The following is an 18,920-nucleotide window of genomic DNA, read 5'->3' on the forward strand; positions in this document are numbered from 1 at the left end:
ATCAGATTTTATTTCTTTATCATTGATAACTGCCTAACCTAACCTAAAAATTCGGCATGTTTTCTTTTTGTGCTTGTGTTTTTTTTTGTATTGTTGTAATGCAAGGAACGTCCCCTTTTCGTAATTGCAATTTGATAAAGTGTTCATAATTTCATAATCTTCAGCCACTTACAATAGTGTTTTACTTTATTTCATCTGAATGTTTGAGAAGTTTTGTTCGAAAGTTTGATGTTTTCATTGTCCCATCTAACATGTACTTACTTAAATACTCGAGCTAGAGTAGACGTATGCTCCTCGCAATATCTTCAGCTTCGCCTTTTACGAGATATCTCTAAAAGTTTTCTCACGTGTCTGTACCCAATGGACCAGCCATGAAGTTAAAGAGGTCTGCACAGCGTTCATACTTTCCCCTTGAGCGTCCCAACCATCCATCCTGATTCTATCCACTTTTGTTTTCCGATTCCTTGTTTATCATTGAAAATCAGCACGCTTACGGTTTAAAGCAACTACCTACCATTCATCATCTACTGGCTTAGCCACTCAGAAAAGAAGATCAGAAATCTGACGTATTGATTGTTCAATCACCGATTTACTGTCAGTTCCATCAACAGCCTCTTGAGGACGCTGATTTGGTAAAATGAAGGTGCAAAATATTCTCCATTGGACAACGAACAAACAATACTCTTCAACTTGCCTCTCAGTAGTAAATCTGAGGCACTTTTCTGAAAATATCTGGGTAAGAAAAGGTACTTTTACCCCTCTCAAAATCTTTGTTTGCAGTTTAATAGATTGAAGAGCAACAATTCAACTTTATAGCTTGAAATTTATATAGAATATACTGCTAACAGAGAAGAAAAATCAAGGAACTTTTCAAGAAGTTACATCGTCTAGTTTTCCTAGGGAAAAATGGACGGCGTTCAACAGAAAGGAACCAAGCCACATCAGCTATTGCCAAATTTAACTGGGCAATTTAATTTTTTTTGAGAGAACATTTGAGTGGATTCGTTTGAAAATTTTTAGGAATTTGCTTAGTACTGTAGAGGAAATTCACTGAAATTTGCATTAAAATCCGCACAACCGTCTTCGTGTAAATAATTTAGTTGCCCAATTATTTTGGCAATAGCTGATGTGGCTTAGTTCCTTTTCATTTAACGCGGTCCAAATAAGGTAAGTAAGAAGTCTGCAATCTAACATGTAGAGATACATAATCTCGCACTTCAGTTATCGATTTGTAAACACTGAAGTTATGAGTTATGTAAAAAATCTAGAACAGTCAATCATTAGGTATTGGATGTTTCCTTTTCCCAACAGTGCCCACTTTCAACTTTGGAATTGCACATTGCAATTTTTGATTGGAATAAAATAAAATTTGTGTTGTGAACATAATTTTTCATACGAAATGTTGAAAATAAAATGCTGTAGGTAATTAGAATAGATTAGCCTTCTAGATGTACAATGATTGTCAAGTATTAAAATTAGCTCCTGATAAGTTAGGGGTGAATCTTCAAAAGTGCTTCACATTTATTAAAACTATGTTTTTTCATTTTTTAATGTTTCAAATACCTCAAGTAATACTGAAGCCTAAGTACTTATAAACTACACATGCCTTTACGCCTTTTAAGTTTCCATCGTTATTTTTCCAGGATAAATATTTTGACGTAGCCACTAAGAAAGAAATTGAATCAATCTGGAGTCAAAGAGTCAATGAGAGGAGATTTGACAGACACAATGAAGATAAAGTTAAGCGATACATTCTTTCACAGTTCCCGTATCCATCTGGAAATCTGCACATGGGACACATTCGTGTCTACACAATTAGTGATACTTTGGCTCGATTCAATCACATGAAAGGAAGAAATGTAAGTTGCTCTCAAAATTTTAAAAAATGGCAGCCCAACCAGTCATTGAGAAGTATGTAAGATGATTATTGTAAATAATGCTCGAGGTGTAGTTTGTACCTTTACCGATGAATAACATATACCAACAGCCTCTTTTCATCAATATGAAGGAGCCTCAGAAAGTGCACAGCCCCAGACAATTCAACTTGTCTGCAGTGTGCAGTGCATGTATAAAACAGTAAACTAACTACTGTATTGAAAGGGTGAATCATAGAATTTTGTTTCTACATGTACTACAAGTTGTAGATTATTCGGAAGTAATAAGAGCTGTCCAAATATCCTGTTTCCAACTCCAACAGTACCAAGTATACTGCTTTGTTAAAAACACTGTGATTGTCATCATCTTCTGCTGTAATGCATACTATGGTTTTCTCAGTCTTCCATTCTTGAGTGTGATGATTTCATTGCACCAGATGTCCTAAGTACATCACTAACAAGACCAAGGCAGAAGGGACTATGATATATGCACCAAAATTGTAATGATTTGTTTCTCTTTTGATAGGTATTTCAACCAATGGGCTGGGATGCTTTTGGCCTTCCGGCAGAAAATGCCGCAATCGAGCGCCAAATTCCGGCGGACCAGTGGACTTTGAGCAATATAGCAAACATGAAGTCCCAGCTGCAGGCTTTTGGATTCAGTTTCGACTGGGATGCTGAGCTAACAACATGTCATCCAAATTATTATAAGTGGACGCAACATATTATTTTAAAATTATTTCATGCTGGACTTCTGTATCAGAAAGATGTGAGTTGGTATCAAGTTGACCAGCTTGGAGAATAGCAAACTTTGTCAAACCTTAATGGGTTTGGTTTAGGGTTAATGTTTAACTAAGGTGACTTCAAAAATTTGCATTGCACAGTATAATTGCGTATTAGGGGATGAGACCCAGGGCATGAAAGACCATACACCTGGAGGATGCATGCGAGACGCTTGGGAAGTACCTATGGGATAAATTGCACTAGAAATTCAATTAATATTCAGTAGTTCAGCATTCACTTGATCAGCTGCGCTACTATCGTTACTGCAGATGGGTGTTTGAAGACTCAAACATCTACTATACTGTCCACTCCCACCGTATCTTACAGTTTTAGAACAGCAAAGAAATTGTCCCGGGTTCAAGTCTATTCACGACTTATATTGATTATTTTTCAAAATGAATTTTCAGCATTATAATATTTAGTATTTATTATTTCATTGTTACTCTGGTGACCTCTATTTACCCATATAACAATATCAAAAGTTACTTCATCGGGACAGTTTTTGTGCATCCCATTTGCATATCCTGCTTCTTACAGCCCACCATGAGTCTAGCTCGGTGTCCATCTGCCAAGAGGTGGCACTGTCGACAAAGCAGTGTTTGCCAGTATCAATGCTCTTTGCCTTCCTCTTTGGGTCCTTTGTCACGACGGGCCTCACCATCTGCACAATATTGCTGACGAGCATGTCTCCTCCAAGTGTGTAATCTTCCATGCTTCAAGTCAAATGCCTCAGAGGGACTGAGAGGTATGATTTGCTCTTTGCTGCTAGGAGTAGTACGGGTTATAACTGATCAGGAAGACAACTACAGATGGTTTCCAGATCATTTCGGACTAGAACGAATAATAACAACACACTCAATTATGTGGCCTGTTATTAGTTTTTAGTAATATAAAATGGATGGTGAATTGGTGAAATAACTAAAAATCATTGGACTATGTTTTGCTTTCTGCAAAACTAAATGATCAAAATTTTTCCTTGCAATTTTATGCAAATTGTTTCTTAGAATGAATAAAAATAAGTCACAGGAAATTTCAATAGAAACTGTTGATCAATTATTTTCCTTCAAAAATATAAAACATGAGTGGAGACTTATGATGTTGCAATCTGAGAAATACATTTTTATACTTTCGCATTTAATATCCTACTGAGCAACAAACAAACAATGAGATGGATGAAGAAGGCTAAAAAGGTACAAATTACGGGGGAAGTTACCGCCAGTTACTCTTTGGTTTGTTTTTTGTTGCATTATTCGGGCTATATTTGTGTATTGTTCTTATCATTTGTTATTGTCCTTAAATTGCTCTTACATTCTTAGTAATGCTTTGGTTGCTCAAAAAGTTTTATGGAAGCCATAAACTATGGAATATTAGAAATTGAATTAGAAATCCATCTCAGGCAGAATTTTTAGTTACTGGCCATCACTTTAAAGTGATGGTTGTAATTTACTAATTGGATTTGACAAAAGAAATTGTGAAGGGAATATCATAATGGTTAAATTTATACCTTGTCTAGAGGTCCATCACATTGTCAACTGCAACTGCATTGACAAACCGTATTAGCGGAGGTATCAGGATAGATTATAATCTCTAGAAATTTATTTCCCAGCTTCGAGCATTCCCACCGTTTTTGTACACCTGCTGCTAGATTTAGTATTGACTCTGTCGCTTTTTTTAAGACAAGAGGTACCTAATATTTTGTAATTATTTATTTATCAGGCTATTGTTAACTGGGATCCTGTCGATGAGACGGTACTGGCTGATGAACAGGTTGATCAAGAAGGCAACTCTTGGCGTTCTGGTGCAAAAGTAGAGAAGAAAGTTTTGAAGCAATGGTTCATCAAAACAACAGCTTTTGCTAAGTAAGAAATTTTCAAAATTTGTTTAGATTGTTACATGATGCAACACATCATTATCACAGGCAGTTTCATCACCAAATTCTCTCTTGATCCAATAATTTGTACTTAAGAAGTTGAAGAATGCAGTCTTCTGTTAAATTTTTAATTTTTTACTGATTATTTTTAGTTACTTACATCAGTAAGAAAAATATTGAAAATTTTATTCACTATTACAAAAGACTAAGCACCCTCACTATTGCCACACCAATTGAAGTCTTTCAAAAATTCCTTTAGAGTTTGGAAACACTTTCACAAAACTCCAATCTCCTAAATTGATGACTACATTATTGTAATGGACACAGGGTTAGTCGGGTGATGGGTCTCGGAGCCCTGAGCCTATCTGCCTTGGGGGCGCAGCATAACTTAATACAGGGGAAATAACTCCTAACACGGCTTTGACGAGGAACACACTTTATCTCCTCAAACACTAACACTTATGAGCTAAACAGGACACGACGAACACACGAACTTCGCGACTACGAAAATGCACCAACACAACAACTAAGCAGGCCAATCTCCGAGTGCTTAAGGCATCGGACCTCAGCGAATGTACACTCACCCAAAATGCGCAGCCGACTGCCCAGAGTCAAAGCTGAAGCCGGCCGAACTTAGCTCCGGCCCCGAAAAGCCGGCCATGAGACATCACTCGCTACAATCCAAATCCCAAAACACTCGGTACAAAGGACACAATTTTCACACACAATTTCCGGGGAAATTGTGTGTGATCCATTGCATTATTCAATGGCAAAAGTACGCGTGAATTTTAATAAATCAGTATGTTTCCTTAAAGTAAGGAATAGGCAATTACTAATCCTTTCGAAATTTTGGATTGCCTCAATTAAAGCAATGTAGAATAGAATTTTGTAGAATCCATACTAAATAAGTTCATGCTCTTTAAGAGTGCAACAAAAGATGAGCCATCTTGACTCTCGTTTTTACCTCTTATGCTGAACTGGAGACAGCTGATATTCTTTTGCCCCCTGAAAGGGCATTAACTTATTTGGCATAGACTCAAGACCATGTTAATGTTAGTGAAGAGATAATGAGTTCCCAAAATTTCAGTTTCTATTGTCAATAATGACTGAGAAAAAACGTATTTTCTTATTTTCATAATTTTCCTGAATGTATTAAACATCTCAAATTGAGAAAATGAATTCACTGTCTTGCAGCTCCTAGTTGTAGATTTTTATTGGATAAAAAGGTGCACACAAATTGTCTTCTTGCACAATTGCACATGTTCAATTTTTATCATTTTGCATATTTTTCCACAGACAACTATCCCCGTTTTCATCTGAACATATCATTAAAGTACTAATTTTCCTTGGGTAATCACTGAATGCTTGTTTTTAGGAGTTTGTACGATGGTCTCGACAAAAATGTTCTGAAAAATTGGGATGAAGTTCTTGCCATGCAAAGGAACTGGATAGGCAAGTGCGATGGATATAGTTTTAATTTCAATCTAGTATTGGAGAAACAAAAAATTCCAACATTTATCACTGTTTGGATACGAAACCCAGAACATCTCAACAATATTCAGTATTTAACTGTTTTGCCGGGAAGCATGTTGGATCACTTAGAGCCCACTCTGGATCAAAATAAAAACCGCCGCCTCTCAATTCAAGCGGAGAACCCCATCAATGGTAGCATCATCCCAATATTTGTGAGTGACACAGTTACATACGAAGAATGTCAGGATGTCAAAGCTGGTCTTCCAGAAATTTTTCCTGAGGACAATTTATTTGCTCAAGAGAAAGGGATTGAGACAAAGAAATTTGACTCGATGTTCTCAACAAGGGAGGAAATTTGTAACTATGCAATGGAGAAGAATATTGGTGGCTACCCTGTAAGCTCAAGGTTAAGAGACTGGCTGATATCGAGACAGAGGTATTGGGGGACTCCAATACCACTTGTCGATTGTGAAAATTGTGCCGCCCCCCAGCCCATCCCGTATGACCAGCTGCCTGTTATGTTACCTCCTCTTAAGGAGATAAACTTTCATGTGAAGGGAGTCTCACCTCTTGCAAGTGCTCAAAATTGGGTTCAAACTACATGCCCTAGGTGAGTTGGTCACTTCACCAATTTCTAAATCAGACCTCTATTCTCATATGACCTATATTTATATGTGTCCGTCGACAGGAGGAGCAGTCTGCCACGAAAATACCTTAATCGATGTATTAGTTTTCATTGAAGGATGAACTTCGTTAAGGAAGTTTTGGCACAACTACCATCCAATTTTGCTTGTCGTGACGGTTTGAAATTTGGAGTTCGAAGAGCAGAGATTCAAGTTTTAAGATTAAAGATTAAAATTTTAAGAAAAAAGATTAAAATTTTAATCCACCATGCTCACACCTCTTGACTCTGCATGTTTTAGTTCCTTTCTTTAGGGATAGTTACAATTAAAAAAATCATTCACAGAATTGAATTTGTAAAAAATACCCATTTTTTCCTGTTGGCCTCCCCCCCCCCCCCCCCCGTTTTTAGAGAAAGCCCACAAAACGAACTATCATCATTTTTCACAAACTCTCTCTCTCCAGTGCAGTTTTTCCCGCACCAAACTGGAGCTCTTCTATTTTTTCAGTTCTGAGAAGGTTCCAAAGGCTTTCCTTGCTATAGACATTGTCATGAAATAGACAAAAATGATGTCCAGTTGTAAAAAATAAAGCAAGCAAATAAAATTTAATTTAAAAAATTACTTCCTGACCCAAAATAACAATTCATTAAATCTTGCTATGATCGTGTCAAATGAGTAATTTATATCTTATTCCTTGAAAACTAGTATTAGTTAGCTATCACTTAGCATTTTTATTTTCCAACAGCTGCGGTGGACAAGCCAGGCGTGTGACAGATACAATTGATACTTTTGTCGATTCCAGCTGGTACTACCTCAGGTACACAGATGCTTCCAACGAAAAAGTTCCATTTGATCCCGAAAAAGCTCAGGAACTTCTTCCTGTAGACATCTATATCGGTGGAAAAGAACACGGTATTTTTACCTCTCATCATATTCTTTAAACATGGGTAGTCAAGGTGTCCCTTTTCCAATCAACTGACTGTGGCCTCAAACAATGTCCTCAAATCCTTGAAAACTGTTGAAAAAAAGTTGGGTTAAACAAGAATTTTCTCTGCCTCCAAAGAAGTGGCCATATATTTTTTCATACAACTTTTATCGCATGAAAGCTAACTGCTGATGAATAAATATGTTCCTTAATCGTTGTATGTATACATACCATCAAATGCTTCAGTGAAACACAATTGTCCATAGGACTATCATGAAAGAAATTTATCTTGGTAGATGAACTGTTGTTATCAGTAAAAGACTTGATGGTGGAGAACTGGCGCCTTGAACTCTTCAGTGAATATTTTTCAATGATACTTTTTTTTTAATTAAAACATTTTTTAACCTGAACGGTGATTCATGATGTCGTAATCCTAATTACAGATGAACAGTTTTTTACTTTAGTTATTTACAAGGAAGCTAACTAAAAACAGTGTATGAATAGGAGAAAGTAAGCTTAGGTACATTTACCCCAATGAAACTGCAAACTTTTGAAAATTGAACGTATTTTTGCTAAAAGGAACTGTGTTGCACACAAACCCTGTGCACATAGTTCCTTTTAGCATTAATACATCCAATTATAAGCTCAATCTCGTCCAAATGCTTCAACATGTCATTGTCAAATTTTTACTCATCTTCTCAACTATTGTCAATGTATCGATAAAAGAAATCAAGGAATTTTGCTCTGGCATGCTGGAGAGATTTGCAATTAAGGTGGTTACTTTATCTTTTGAAAAATTTCACTTAAAACACACTGGTTTTCTCAACAACAATTCCTCACGCTCAAAAGAAAGATTTCAAAGCTGAAGCCATAATGAAGGGGATTGCCTACGTCATGGGGAGAGCCCACATCCATGTGCAGTCGAACTCTTCTTGCACAGATAGGGAGTGAATACATCAGCAGGGTTGCCATGTCTAAAGCGTTAGAGTCCCCTCGTATAGTGGCAATCCTACTAGTTTATTCACTCCCTAGTCCCTATCTCTACACAAAGAGTTCAAATACCTAGATATAGATGTGGACTCTCCCCATAACGTAGGTAATCTCCTCCATTTCGGCCTCAACTTTGAGAACTTTTTTGAGCTTGATGATTTGTTTCTGAGAAAACCGGTGGCACTATAGAGTTTCTTGCAAAATTTTACGCAAGCCAAAGTACTAAAATTGCTTAGCTCCATACTAACAGTGTTACCGCTACAAGTTCATAGTTTAATTTTTTTTTAGCTGTACTACACTTATACTATGCTCGATTCATGAACCATTTTCTGCATTCTCTTGGATGGGTGCCAAACAAGGAGCCTTTTCACCAACTCCTTGTCCAAGGCATGATGAAAGGCAAATCGTATAGGCTGGAAAAAAGTGGAAGATATCTAAGAGAGTCTGATGTAACAATAGAAGGTTCGTATTTAAGACCTTGTCCTCACAACTGTCAAACCTTTTCCTGGAATACTGATTTTATTTGCTCTTAATGTGCTCCAATATTTGAGTGCAAGTCATAGCCTATGAAACAATTTTGCTCAAATGGATTTATTTAAATCAGAGAGAATTATATCCAATTTGACATGAGCCATGGAACGTATGTAATATTATGGACCACAGGGCTCATGTCAGAATGGATACAGTCCCTTTTGATTCAGATGCGCTCTAATGTAGTAAAGCAATGTGTAATCAAGGGATTTTCTAGGTGTTATGTTCTTGTGTAAAGTTCATTGAAAAATGCTTTTCCAAGCTTGAGAAGTTATTGATAAGTCAAAGGAATCTAATGAGGAATGTAGAATTGTTTTTACTAGGTAAGTGCCCAGCTTTAATGGCATCAGTAGCATTAGACCATAGCTTTGACCAACATAGATCTTATGTCTGCATGGCAAGAGTATCACATAACTTCAAATGGCAGTTTGCTCTAGAATTTAAACAACTGTTGAAAAAAACAAGGTCAATGGTCAATGGTCTGTCAATGGTCCTTAAGACAAGGTACAAGTTTAAGTGTTCTATTGTAATGTATGTGCCGTTTTAAAAATGTTACATAATATACAATTCGTGCCACAAAAATTATTGAAATCAACTCTTGATCAAAGTATCAACATCTTTATGTAACACTGGTTTCAAAAAAAATTTTATGTCCTGCTCACAAGAAAAACCAGAGTTTACATGAATCAAATTATGTGCCACAATAGTTTTTGTTTGCTTTTTAATCAAGTAGTGTCCCTTCCTTACCCTGTGTTGTTCAACGTGTAAACATGTTCGAAAGCTCTGTGGAAACGCCAAGATTGAGGTTGCCATTTTTTTCAAATTGCAGAGAATGTTACGGGTAAGTTTATTGCGTCATTCAACTCAGGTAGATTAAGGTTTTTATGACAGGAAAGTTTGAATTTATGCATTGAATAACGTTAATATTTTGACCAGGAGTCACTCTCAATAATTTTTGTCGCACAAATCATGTTCTCAGTGAAATTTTGATGAAAAAACATGTAACATATTGCTAAAAATCTAGTGCACGTCTTGCAGCTCATTGTAGGGGTAACATTACAAAATCATAAGGCCCATTATTTTTCGGCTCAAAATGTGCCTTAATTTATGATGACTTTGAAAGTGGTTTTCATGTCTAAAATTTGATTGGATGAAAAACAGTAAAATTTTTGTCTCTTCTTTTGTTAGTACTTTTTTCAAATTAATAGATGAGAATTTGTGCAACACTCTTAAGATCTCTGAAAAGAGTGGGAGAAGACCTCCGGTTTTTGTTCTGAGCAAGAGTCAGGTGAATGTTGCATATTAGTCTGTTCAACTTCCTCATGTTTGTCAAGTTGTAAGAGGAAGTAAAGGTGTTTGAATTTTTGAGTCTTCAGCTAAATAGCTGGGCCAAATCTTTCTCTAGAAGGAAAAAATCAGGCATTTTATTGCTTATTTCAAGACTGAAGTATGTAGAAAATTTCTGAGTTTTAACTTTTTGGTTGATCCTTCGATAATGTTTTGTAGAATACTTCAATGATTATTTTCAATCTGTCTTAATTTTTAAACATCTAAGTGAATTCTATTGCGTAGTACATACCAACAGTGTAAGTCGGCCATCACATAACTCGGTTTGGGATGTCGCAGACTTCCTGTCATACTTAATTTTTTAAACGAACAACTACTCAACAGCAATTTTTTAAAACTGCCGTGATTTTTCTTCTCTGTGCGATGATAATTCTGCAAAAACTTTGAGGGATGGTGTGAATTTGTTCTTCTTTAAAAAAATAACGTAGAGGCGGAGATTTTCAGACACCACAAACAAGATGTGTGATTGCAGACTTATGCTGTTGTAATGTGTTTTTCTTCAAGTCAAGACCCTGTCTTTCAGCCTGTATTAATTTGAAATGAATTGTTTGCGGAAATAGGACCGGCGCATGGTTTGCACAAGGAAACAGGAGAAAAAGTTCTCATAGAATGGGAAAAAATGAGCAAATCCAAAGGCAATGGGGTAGACCCAGAGGCTGTTCTGGCAGAATATGGAGTTGACACGACAAGGTTACTGGTTCTTGATCAAATGACCCCAGCTAGCGACAAAAAATGGGACCCACAGAGTATGTGATTTTTTTGTCTTCTTATATCGGAAAGGAATAAACAATTTTCGCATTAAATTAAGGGCCAAATTTTCAGATGCTTCTTGAAATTTCTGTGAAAATGCTGTACATAAGTGTAAGGACTTCAATCCACATGGAGAACACATCAGCAACTTCCAAGTCAAACTGGTTTCTCAAATTCTGGCTCTAGACTTAATTTGTATCCTGTATTGAGAGTATGAAGGACATTATCCCTGATTCTAAGGTTAAGTGACGTTTTTGTGATCTTGAAAAGAACGTGTTTCAAGTTGAAAAATTAAATGGGAACTTATGACATAATTTTAAATTTTGAAACTCAAATGTTGCCTCAAAAAAGTAAGTTCAGAAGTTTATTCTTCCACCAAGTAGTACCTAGAATGCGAGAGACTTATTACCGGAGATAGTCAATAAATTCATTTTCATAAAATATTCACTTAACTCCTTTATCTATGATACTCTTCATCAATGGTGAAACTCCAGAAATGGGTATTAAGATTTGCAGCATTGTTGACTTACGGTCATACTTTAATTTCTACTTTGAAAACCACCCATCGCCATTTCTTGAAAACCATAGTGACTTTTCTTTGAAATTTTTTGTTTGTCGGGACGACATAGATGACATAGGTTAAAAGGCGGAGCGTGATTGGTCGGCTATGTCTTATCGCTGCTTTGTTGTGCCTATGTCGGGTTGAACTCACGATAAGCTAACGGCTTCTCTTAAGTTTCCAACAGTATGTCGTCCATTCCACCTGACAAAGGCACAAAAAAGCAGCGATAAGACATAGCCGACCAATCACGCTCCGCCTTTTAACCTATGTCATCTATGTCGCACCGACAAACAAAAAATTTCGAATATCAGGCTGCTGTTTGAAAAATATTCTGCAAAAATTTCAAGCCATGATTTTGTCTCAATTTCCTTTGAAGATTTGAAGGAGGAGTTGGAATTTTGAACTACCGCAACCAAAATACGCATTTATGCAGTTTCTCTGTTGTGTTTTGGCAAAGATATTGTAACGGTTAGATATGCGGTACAGGCTTACCTAGGGCGGGGTATCTGGACCTGTTAGGGGGTACATGCGCCTGGCGGATAGGCAGCGTGTTTTACGCAGAGGTGATCTCTCCCATAGGAGAATTCGCCTCTGCATAAAACGCGCTGCCTATCTGCCAGGCGCATGTACCCCCTAGCAGGTCCAGGTTACCCCGCCCTAGCCGCATATCTAACTGTTATAATATCTTTGGTCTTTTGGATCGAATTTAACAGAAGTGAACCAATGCAGTAATAGTAGTCCGGTTATCAACTGCATTTGATGCACTCATATAAATTTCATCCATTGTGCTGTCATCAAGATAGCACAAAATGAAAGAAGGTTATCAACTCTGAGGGCTCTAATAACGTACCGCAGATTGACTGGTATCATCAATACACGGGAAGAGAGAGGATATTCAAGGTAGAAAGAGATTGAGAATAAGGAGCATGGTAACACTGGAGAAAATCATCTCAACAGCATGTTATTAAACACCATCGTAATCATTGGATGGATTCAATCGGAATCATCCGAAAAGTTGCCCCATTTCCTTTCTTTTTTTAACAAGAAAGTAATCATAAAGTAGAACTTAAGAGGAAATTAGGCAATATAAAATGCAGTTACGCTGATTCCAGTACATCTGTGCAATTTCCGGATAAAATGATCATTCAAGAAAAAAGATCATGATCTCTTTTCTCTCTTTTCTTGAATTATCCTCACTTATAAGGGTAGCCATTTTGAGTCGTAAATTTTTCAGCATTTAAAATAGAAAAAAATTAAATAGATTTTAACGAAAAATAACAATTCACTCTCCAAAAAATGATTCATAGGAGATGAAAAATCAAATGATTTTTACTACGTAAATTTTGGTCCAAACCGCTAGTGACTCATCACCAACCTTCTCGTGTCTGGTGATTTTTCATCATTAGAGTTGCGGACTTTAACAAAATTGATCATGTAAGAAATGTACCCTATGCTGTTGTTTATGTCACTAAACCTAATTTTTCTAAGAACACAAGCATTTTGCGTAAATTGATTTTATGTTACTAACAATGAGACTCTAAATTTTTGCTCCTAAACCCATCTTGTACTCTTGTTTCAGCGTTTAGAGGAGTTCTGAACTGGCAAAGTAAAGTCTGGCAAATAGTTAAATATTTTATAAGTCGTCGTCATATGAACGAACCAGTGAATTACATTGATCCAGACCGACTTACACAAGATGAGGAAATGCTGTATCATGACCGGAACAAGTTCATCAAATCTGTAGGATTCAATTACTCTGAAGCTTATTTACTTAACACAGTTATCTCAAGACTTTACACAATGTCCACTACCTTGAGGGTAAGGTCACGTTTATATATCTATACTATAAGCTCCGAGCTATATATATATAACTGTTTGTGATCATATGGTCATAACCAAGCTGACATCATGATATCATACGACTTTGATCTGAAGATCCACAACGTGCGTCTTTGGACCAGTGCCGCTTTGTTGTTTTTTTCACTTATCTGTGATTAAGAGCCTAAAAACCATAGAGAAAATACAGAAGGTGGTGGCAAGGCAGCCATCTTAAAGATTTGCTGTGACATACAAAAGTACATCGACTGGCGCGCTGTTCAAAAGAAAGTACATTTCATGCATTACATGATGGAACCTGTATGAAGATCTACATCACCACTCAAACTAACATTGTCATATATTAGTTACCATGATTCTCCAATTTCTGCTTTTTGGACGCACAGAACGTAATTTAACATGGTTTTACCTTCAAAACGGGACGAGTTGAGGTAAAAGTTGTTATTATATGAAATATATATTTTTAACTTACAAATTATTTTCAGTTACAGTCGAACATTGATAGAAAAACATATTGAAACATAAAAAGTCATAGTGACGAGTTTTTAGAGCCAAAATAAGGGGGATCCTCACAACCTTTCCGCTCCTTTTTAAATTTCACAGAGGTCTTGGTTTTCCCGCAATCCTATTGACCAATCAGAAGGGCTGCTTTAGTTTTAGCTGTAACATAGAAAAGTACATTTTGCCGCTTGCCACTACCTTCTGTATCTTCTCTATGCCTAAAAACGTGACTAACCATTTGGGAAAAATCGAATTCTTTGCATGTCTAACATATTTAGTAAGGGATCTATATCTGTAAAAATTTGGTTCTGATATCTAGCCACCAGTCTGGGTGATACAGGAAACATGTGCAGTGAAGTAATTTATTTTCAATCATGTAAAAAGAGAAAAAAAACTGTTTTTCCAACTGTTCTGAAATATTTAGTATTTACAAAAATAATCGAAATGTTTAAACTCTATGATTCATCATTTAGGAAGCAGTCTGTCAATAATGTCTTAAAATTTTTCTCAAAATGTCGTGCCTCCAACGTTAAGAAAAAAATACTTGTTCATTACTTGTTTTAATAGAAAAAAAAAGTAGATTAGCCATTTGCTACACTAGTACCCAGACTATATTTTAGACATGTAAGTCGGCAATCACATAACTTGGTTTGCGATGTCGTAGACTTCCTGTCATACTTTATTTTTTAAACGGAAAACTACTCAATGGCTATTCTTTAAAACTGCTGTGATTTTTCTCCTCTATGAGAAGAAAATTCCGAAAAAAAACTTCAAGGAATGATGTCAATTTGTTCTCCTTAAAAAAAATAACATGGAGGCGGAGATTTTCAGACACTGCAAACAAGTTATGTGATCGCTGACTTACACCGTGGGAGTGCTGATTTATTAGTACTGCACTTAAATATTATTAAATTCATCCTTTTTATCCCTCTGATTATTTGTTTTAATAGTCTAATGAAATAAAGCATTATGTTGAAGACAGCAAAGAACTAAAAAGTAAAAAATTGTTGAGCTGAACTATTATGGTTTAAATCAAATGCAACCCAATATTCTTGGGACTCTAGAGATTGAGAGAAGCTTGACAAACACTATTAAATATTTATATTTTGTCTATTCTTATAGACTTCATCCCTGTTTTTATCTATTTTGTTTAAAAAAAAATCTTGAACTTCAAGCAGACAAATTCCTTTTGATTTTCTTTTTAGAAATGTGCCTCCTCCACTATCCATTTCAGTAAAATCTATGAGCGAACGCTTGCAGACATGATAATTGTCACAGCTCCAATGGCTCCTCACTTTGCTGCGCAGCTGTGGGAAGGGATTTCCTCGGTCCCTGAGAAGCTAAACGAACACGAGTACAACTGGTCTGCTACAGTTTTTGAACAGCGGTGGCCAGTCATGGATGAGGATTTCCCTTTGAGTCTCATTGTAAAGGTACAGCAACTAACATTTTTCCATGAGTCTCATTATTACAGAGGAGGAGCTAACATGAGTTATTCATAGTTTCTTGTCATTCAATAAGGTTTTAACTCGTCTAATACGGGACACAACAATTTCGCTAAGTATCAAAGCGTTTTATGTCAAACAATTAAATATTTTAAGCCTGAGAACTTGATAAAATCGTGATTTAAATTTTGTTTGATTATACTATCAATGCTGTAAAGTTTTCATTTATTAATAACAAGCAAAAAATTTAAAGAGTTGGATTAACCTGCCGCAGAACTCACATAGCACAAAAATTTGAATGACTCAAATGGTCATGGAAGTTCAGGAGCATTGCTGATCAATGAGCAGAGTATCGTGGCAACATCTCTCACTCACTTGCTATCAAGCATTATCATAGTGCGAATGTTAACTATCAGCTTTAATAACTACTAGAGGAGGTGTAAACTTAGGCACTATGATACATGTTTTCATGTCTAACACGATTTGTTCAACGAAAATTACTGAAAGTAGCTCCCTACCAAGGAATTAACGTTTTTCAACTTCCCACACCTAGAAAAAATAAATAATGATCTACTTTAGTTAAATTGTATACTTAACGTTACGGTGGTTGTCTCTGTGGTATGAAAATGTGACAATCTGATCTGAATACAGCTATTGCCAGTTATGGGTACATTTGGAACAATACTGAGCAGGGAAAGAACACGACTCTATTGAGAAGCCTACCAAAACGCTGTTAGTGTGCGATTTGATTTTAGTTTTTCATTTAAGAGGGTAATGATTTTTTTCAAAACCATTGTTCAATATGAAGGTTGGTTGGTTGGGAGTTCTTTTCCATAACTGTCACTGTGCAAATCGTGCTTTCGTGAAATTTTGAAGAGAAAATATGCATCAGAATGCTTACATTCATACCTTGTTGAGTGCTCTGTTAAGGTTGTAACAGCAAAGCCAGGTCATCCTGACATTCAGGCCCTTTGAAGTCTTAGAACCACCTTTCACAGATCTTATGAATATCACACCACTTCCAGAGGTTACTACCAACTTTTAAGATCTCATTCTCACATTTATCAAGTTTCTAAACAAGCTGATTTTCATATTGTTGCTCTTAAAACTGCCCAGCAAAAAGCTTCGAAATAGTCTGAAAGCAAAATTTGATACATCTGCTTCAACCCAGCAAGGTAGCACTCATGATGTCAACACTGTAGTCTATTTTAAACTGTGATCTATTCTTGTAGATGTTGACATGCTCAAAGTAGATAATACGGTGAACTGTAATAAACAATTCTCCAGTTCTCCACATCCTTTCAAATCATTCTTGCTTGGATGTTTTCACTATTGGAAACTTATTTTTTCAGGTGAACAGTGCTGTGAAACATGAATATTCAATCAAGTACTCAGAGTTACAACGGCTAACGAAAAAAGAAGCCATTGAAATAGCAGTGTCTCTTCCAAATATACGACGAACCCTATCAAATAAGGAAATCATAGAAACAATTTATACTTGCACTGAAGATTACGATCACATAATTGAGTTTAAGACCAAGAAGAAGAACCATGAAGATGAGGAATTAGAAACTTCCTAATTCTACAGCTCTGGTTGCTCCTATTTGAATTCCTCAGAGATGATCCCTAGTAGCAGAACCATAGAAGGAAAAGATAAATATTATGTACGGAAGTTAATTTTTCTATATAATCCATGCATACTAAAGTGTTAATAGTGAACATTTTTAGGTAACCATTATATAAGAAAAAAGTCATAATTTTCGTGAGCTTTTCGCGAACATACTAAAAATTCTTCTGATTCGCGAAAAGCTCACGAAAATGATGACCTATTTTCTATATAATAGTTACATAAAAATTTTCACTTTTAACACTTTCGTATGCATGCGTTATATAAAAAATAAAACATTTATGTATAAAAAAAAGGACCTTATCTAGCTTTTATCATTTTTCATATATTACGGTCAGGTCTGAACTTCGATTTTTTCTTGCATAAGCGTCACACATTTTTTATATTAAACGATCATTTAGATAACAGGTATGTTTTTTTATACTTTTTTGGGAAAAACAAAAATTTGTTCTGCTACCAGGCATGAAGCTTATATCCGGTAAAAGAGCTTTGTATCAGAGTGCCTTGTCACATGACTTTTGATTCCAACAAGCCGGATTGCTGTGAAGTGAAATTATAGCAATATAAATCCTGCCAATTAGCGAAACATAAATGATCAATTTTGCCTCCTCACAGGATGCTGGGCTCCTTAGAATATGCGATTTGCAGCCAAATAGTTTCAAAATGAAGTCTGGATATCAGCGAATAGTTGTCATGTTGAAGAGGCTTCCTTTTCCTTGGTCACAGCTTTAGTTCTGACTCCCAATTCATTAACTTCGGTGATTTGATTTGCCTCCGAATGCGACCCTGCAACTAATCTCATGGAAACTTCCCTTAGAGGCAAGAGCCTTTGGCAGCACACAGATGAGCTGGTTCATATTATAGGATGATTAAACTAACTTGGTGATTAGTTTTATAGTGCATACCCCGAGACAATAACTTTATGTAATTGACAAATACCCAACTCAGAATTTCCACTAATTTTGACAGGCCCCAGCCCTCCATACACTTACACTCGTGTTGAAAAGCAATTCAGCTTGCAAGTGCGGAAAGGATAATTCCTCTTGTTGAGAATTAGATTCATACTGTCAACAACTAGTTCTGCATTTTATAGCACTAGTACCCCTATCAGATGTCATCCCCTGAGGGAGAGGGCGGTAGAATGGGTAGATCTACCACTGTTACTCTTTACTGAGTACTTGCCCTCTATTCAGTAATGGAATATTGTACAACTTACCTATTAATACACCATTATTAGCTACCTTGACGCAAGGGACAAGTTCTCTCATTTTATGATGGGCCTCAGTACCTCAGTAAGTCCCAACCCTTTGAGCAGAAAATACTCCAGTGGTACCATCAGTGAGCCTCTCTTTCTGCATCAACGCAGTTAATGGCCTTCTGTGATTCAGCATGTAATGATTGTGACCAAAGGTTTTGTCCATTGGTTTTTGCTAAATGGTTGTCAGTGAAATAAAAAATATCATTGAGAATAAGAAAATTTTTTCCTTGATCATCTATTATATATGAGACCTTAAGAAAAGAAAATTTACTTGAGAACATATTCAAGAAGTTCACCTTTTGAACTACACATCGAAGTACATCCTGCAAATGTGGTCATCACATCATAACTTGAAAATTCACCAGTGGGCAGAATTATCCTCAAGAATCATGTATATTCCCTATCCTCTCGCCTATTATGAGGTACTGATAGGAACAAAAAACCAATGCTTATTAGTTCATTCGTCATGCCTAAATCGACTATCAGACTGAGCTAAAGTTTGGCATCAGTTTGATGAGTTTGTTG

General features: G+C 36.2%; 1 protein-coding gene and 1 long non-coding RNA gene across 2 annotated transcripts in view; one reads left to right on the forward strand and one right to left on the reverse strand.

Annotated features, from left to right (window-relative positions):
* The window catches only part of LOC140224286 (uncharacterized), a 151,095-nt gene that overhangs the window by 63,729 nt on the left and 68,446 nt on the right, over positions 1-18,920 (reverse strand). The gene's annotated exons all lie outside the window — the stretch shown is intronic.
* On the forward strand, positions 45-18,614 carry LeuRS-m (Leucyl-tRNA synthetase, mitochondrial). Its single transcript, XM_019057476.2, has 11 exons — positions 45-736; positions 1,644-1,859; positions 2,401-2,643; positions 4,374-4,516; positions 5,903-6,610; positions 7,369-7,535; positions 8,827-9,000; positions 10,977-11,162; positions 13,308-13,546; positions 15,271-15,498; positions 16,863-18,614. Exons 1-11 carry the CDS (start codon positions 638-640, stop codon positions 17,088-17,090), a joined length of 2,631 nt encoding a protein of 876 aa, XP_018913021.2. The 5' UTR covers positions 45-637; the 3' UTR covers positions 17,091-18,614.

This window comes from Bemisia tabaci, chromosome 1 (assembly GCF_918797505.1).
Source record: "Bemisia tabaci chromosome 1, PGI_BMITA_v3".
NCBI classification, from domain to species: Eukaryota; Metazoa; Arthropoda; class Insecta; order Hemiptera; family Aleyrodidae; genus Bemisia; species Bemisia tabaci.

Excerpts from the sequence above, each read along its gene's own strand:
- LeuRS-m (XM_019057476.2), top strand. The coding sequence starts at position 638 with ATGAAGGTGCAAAATATTCTCCATTGGACAACGAACAAACAATACTCT. Across the intron at positions 4,517-5,902 it reads AAAACAACAGCTTTTGCTAA|GAGTTTGTACGATGGTCTCG; the intron begins GTAAGAAATTTT and ends GCTTGTTTTTAG. Across the intron at positions 7,536-8,826 it reads TATCGGTGGAAAAGAACACG|CTGTACTACACTTATACTAT; the intron begins GTATTTTTACCT and ends ATTTTTTTTTAG.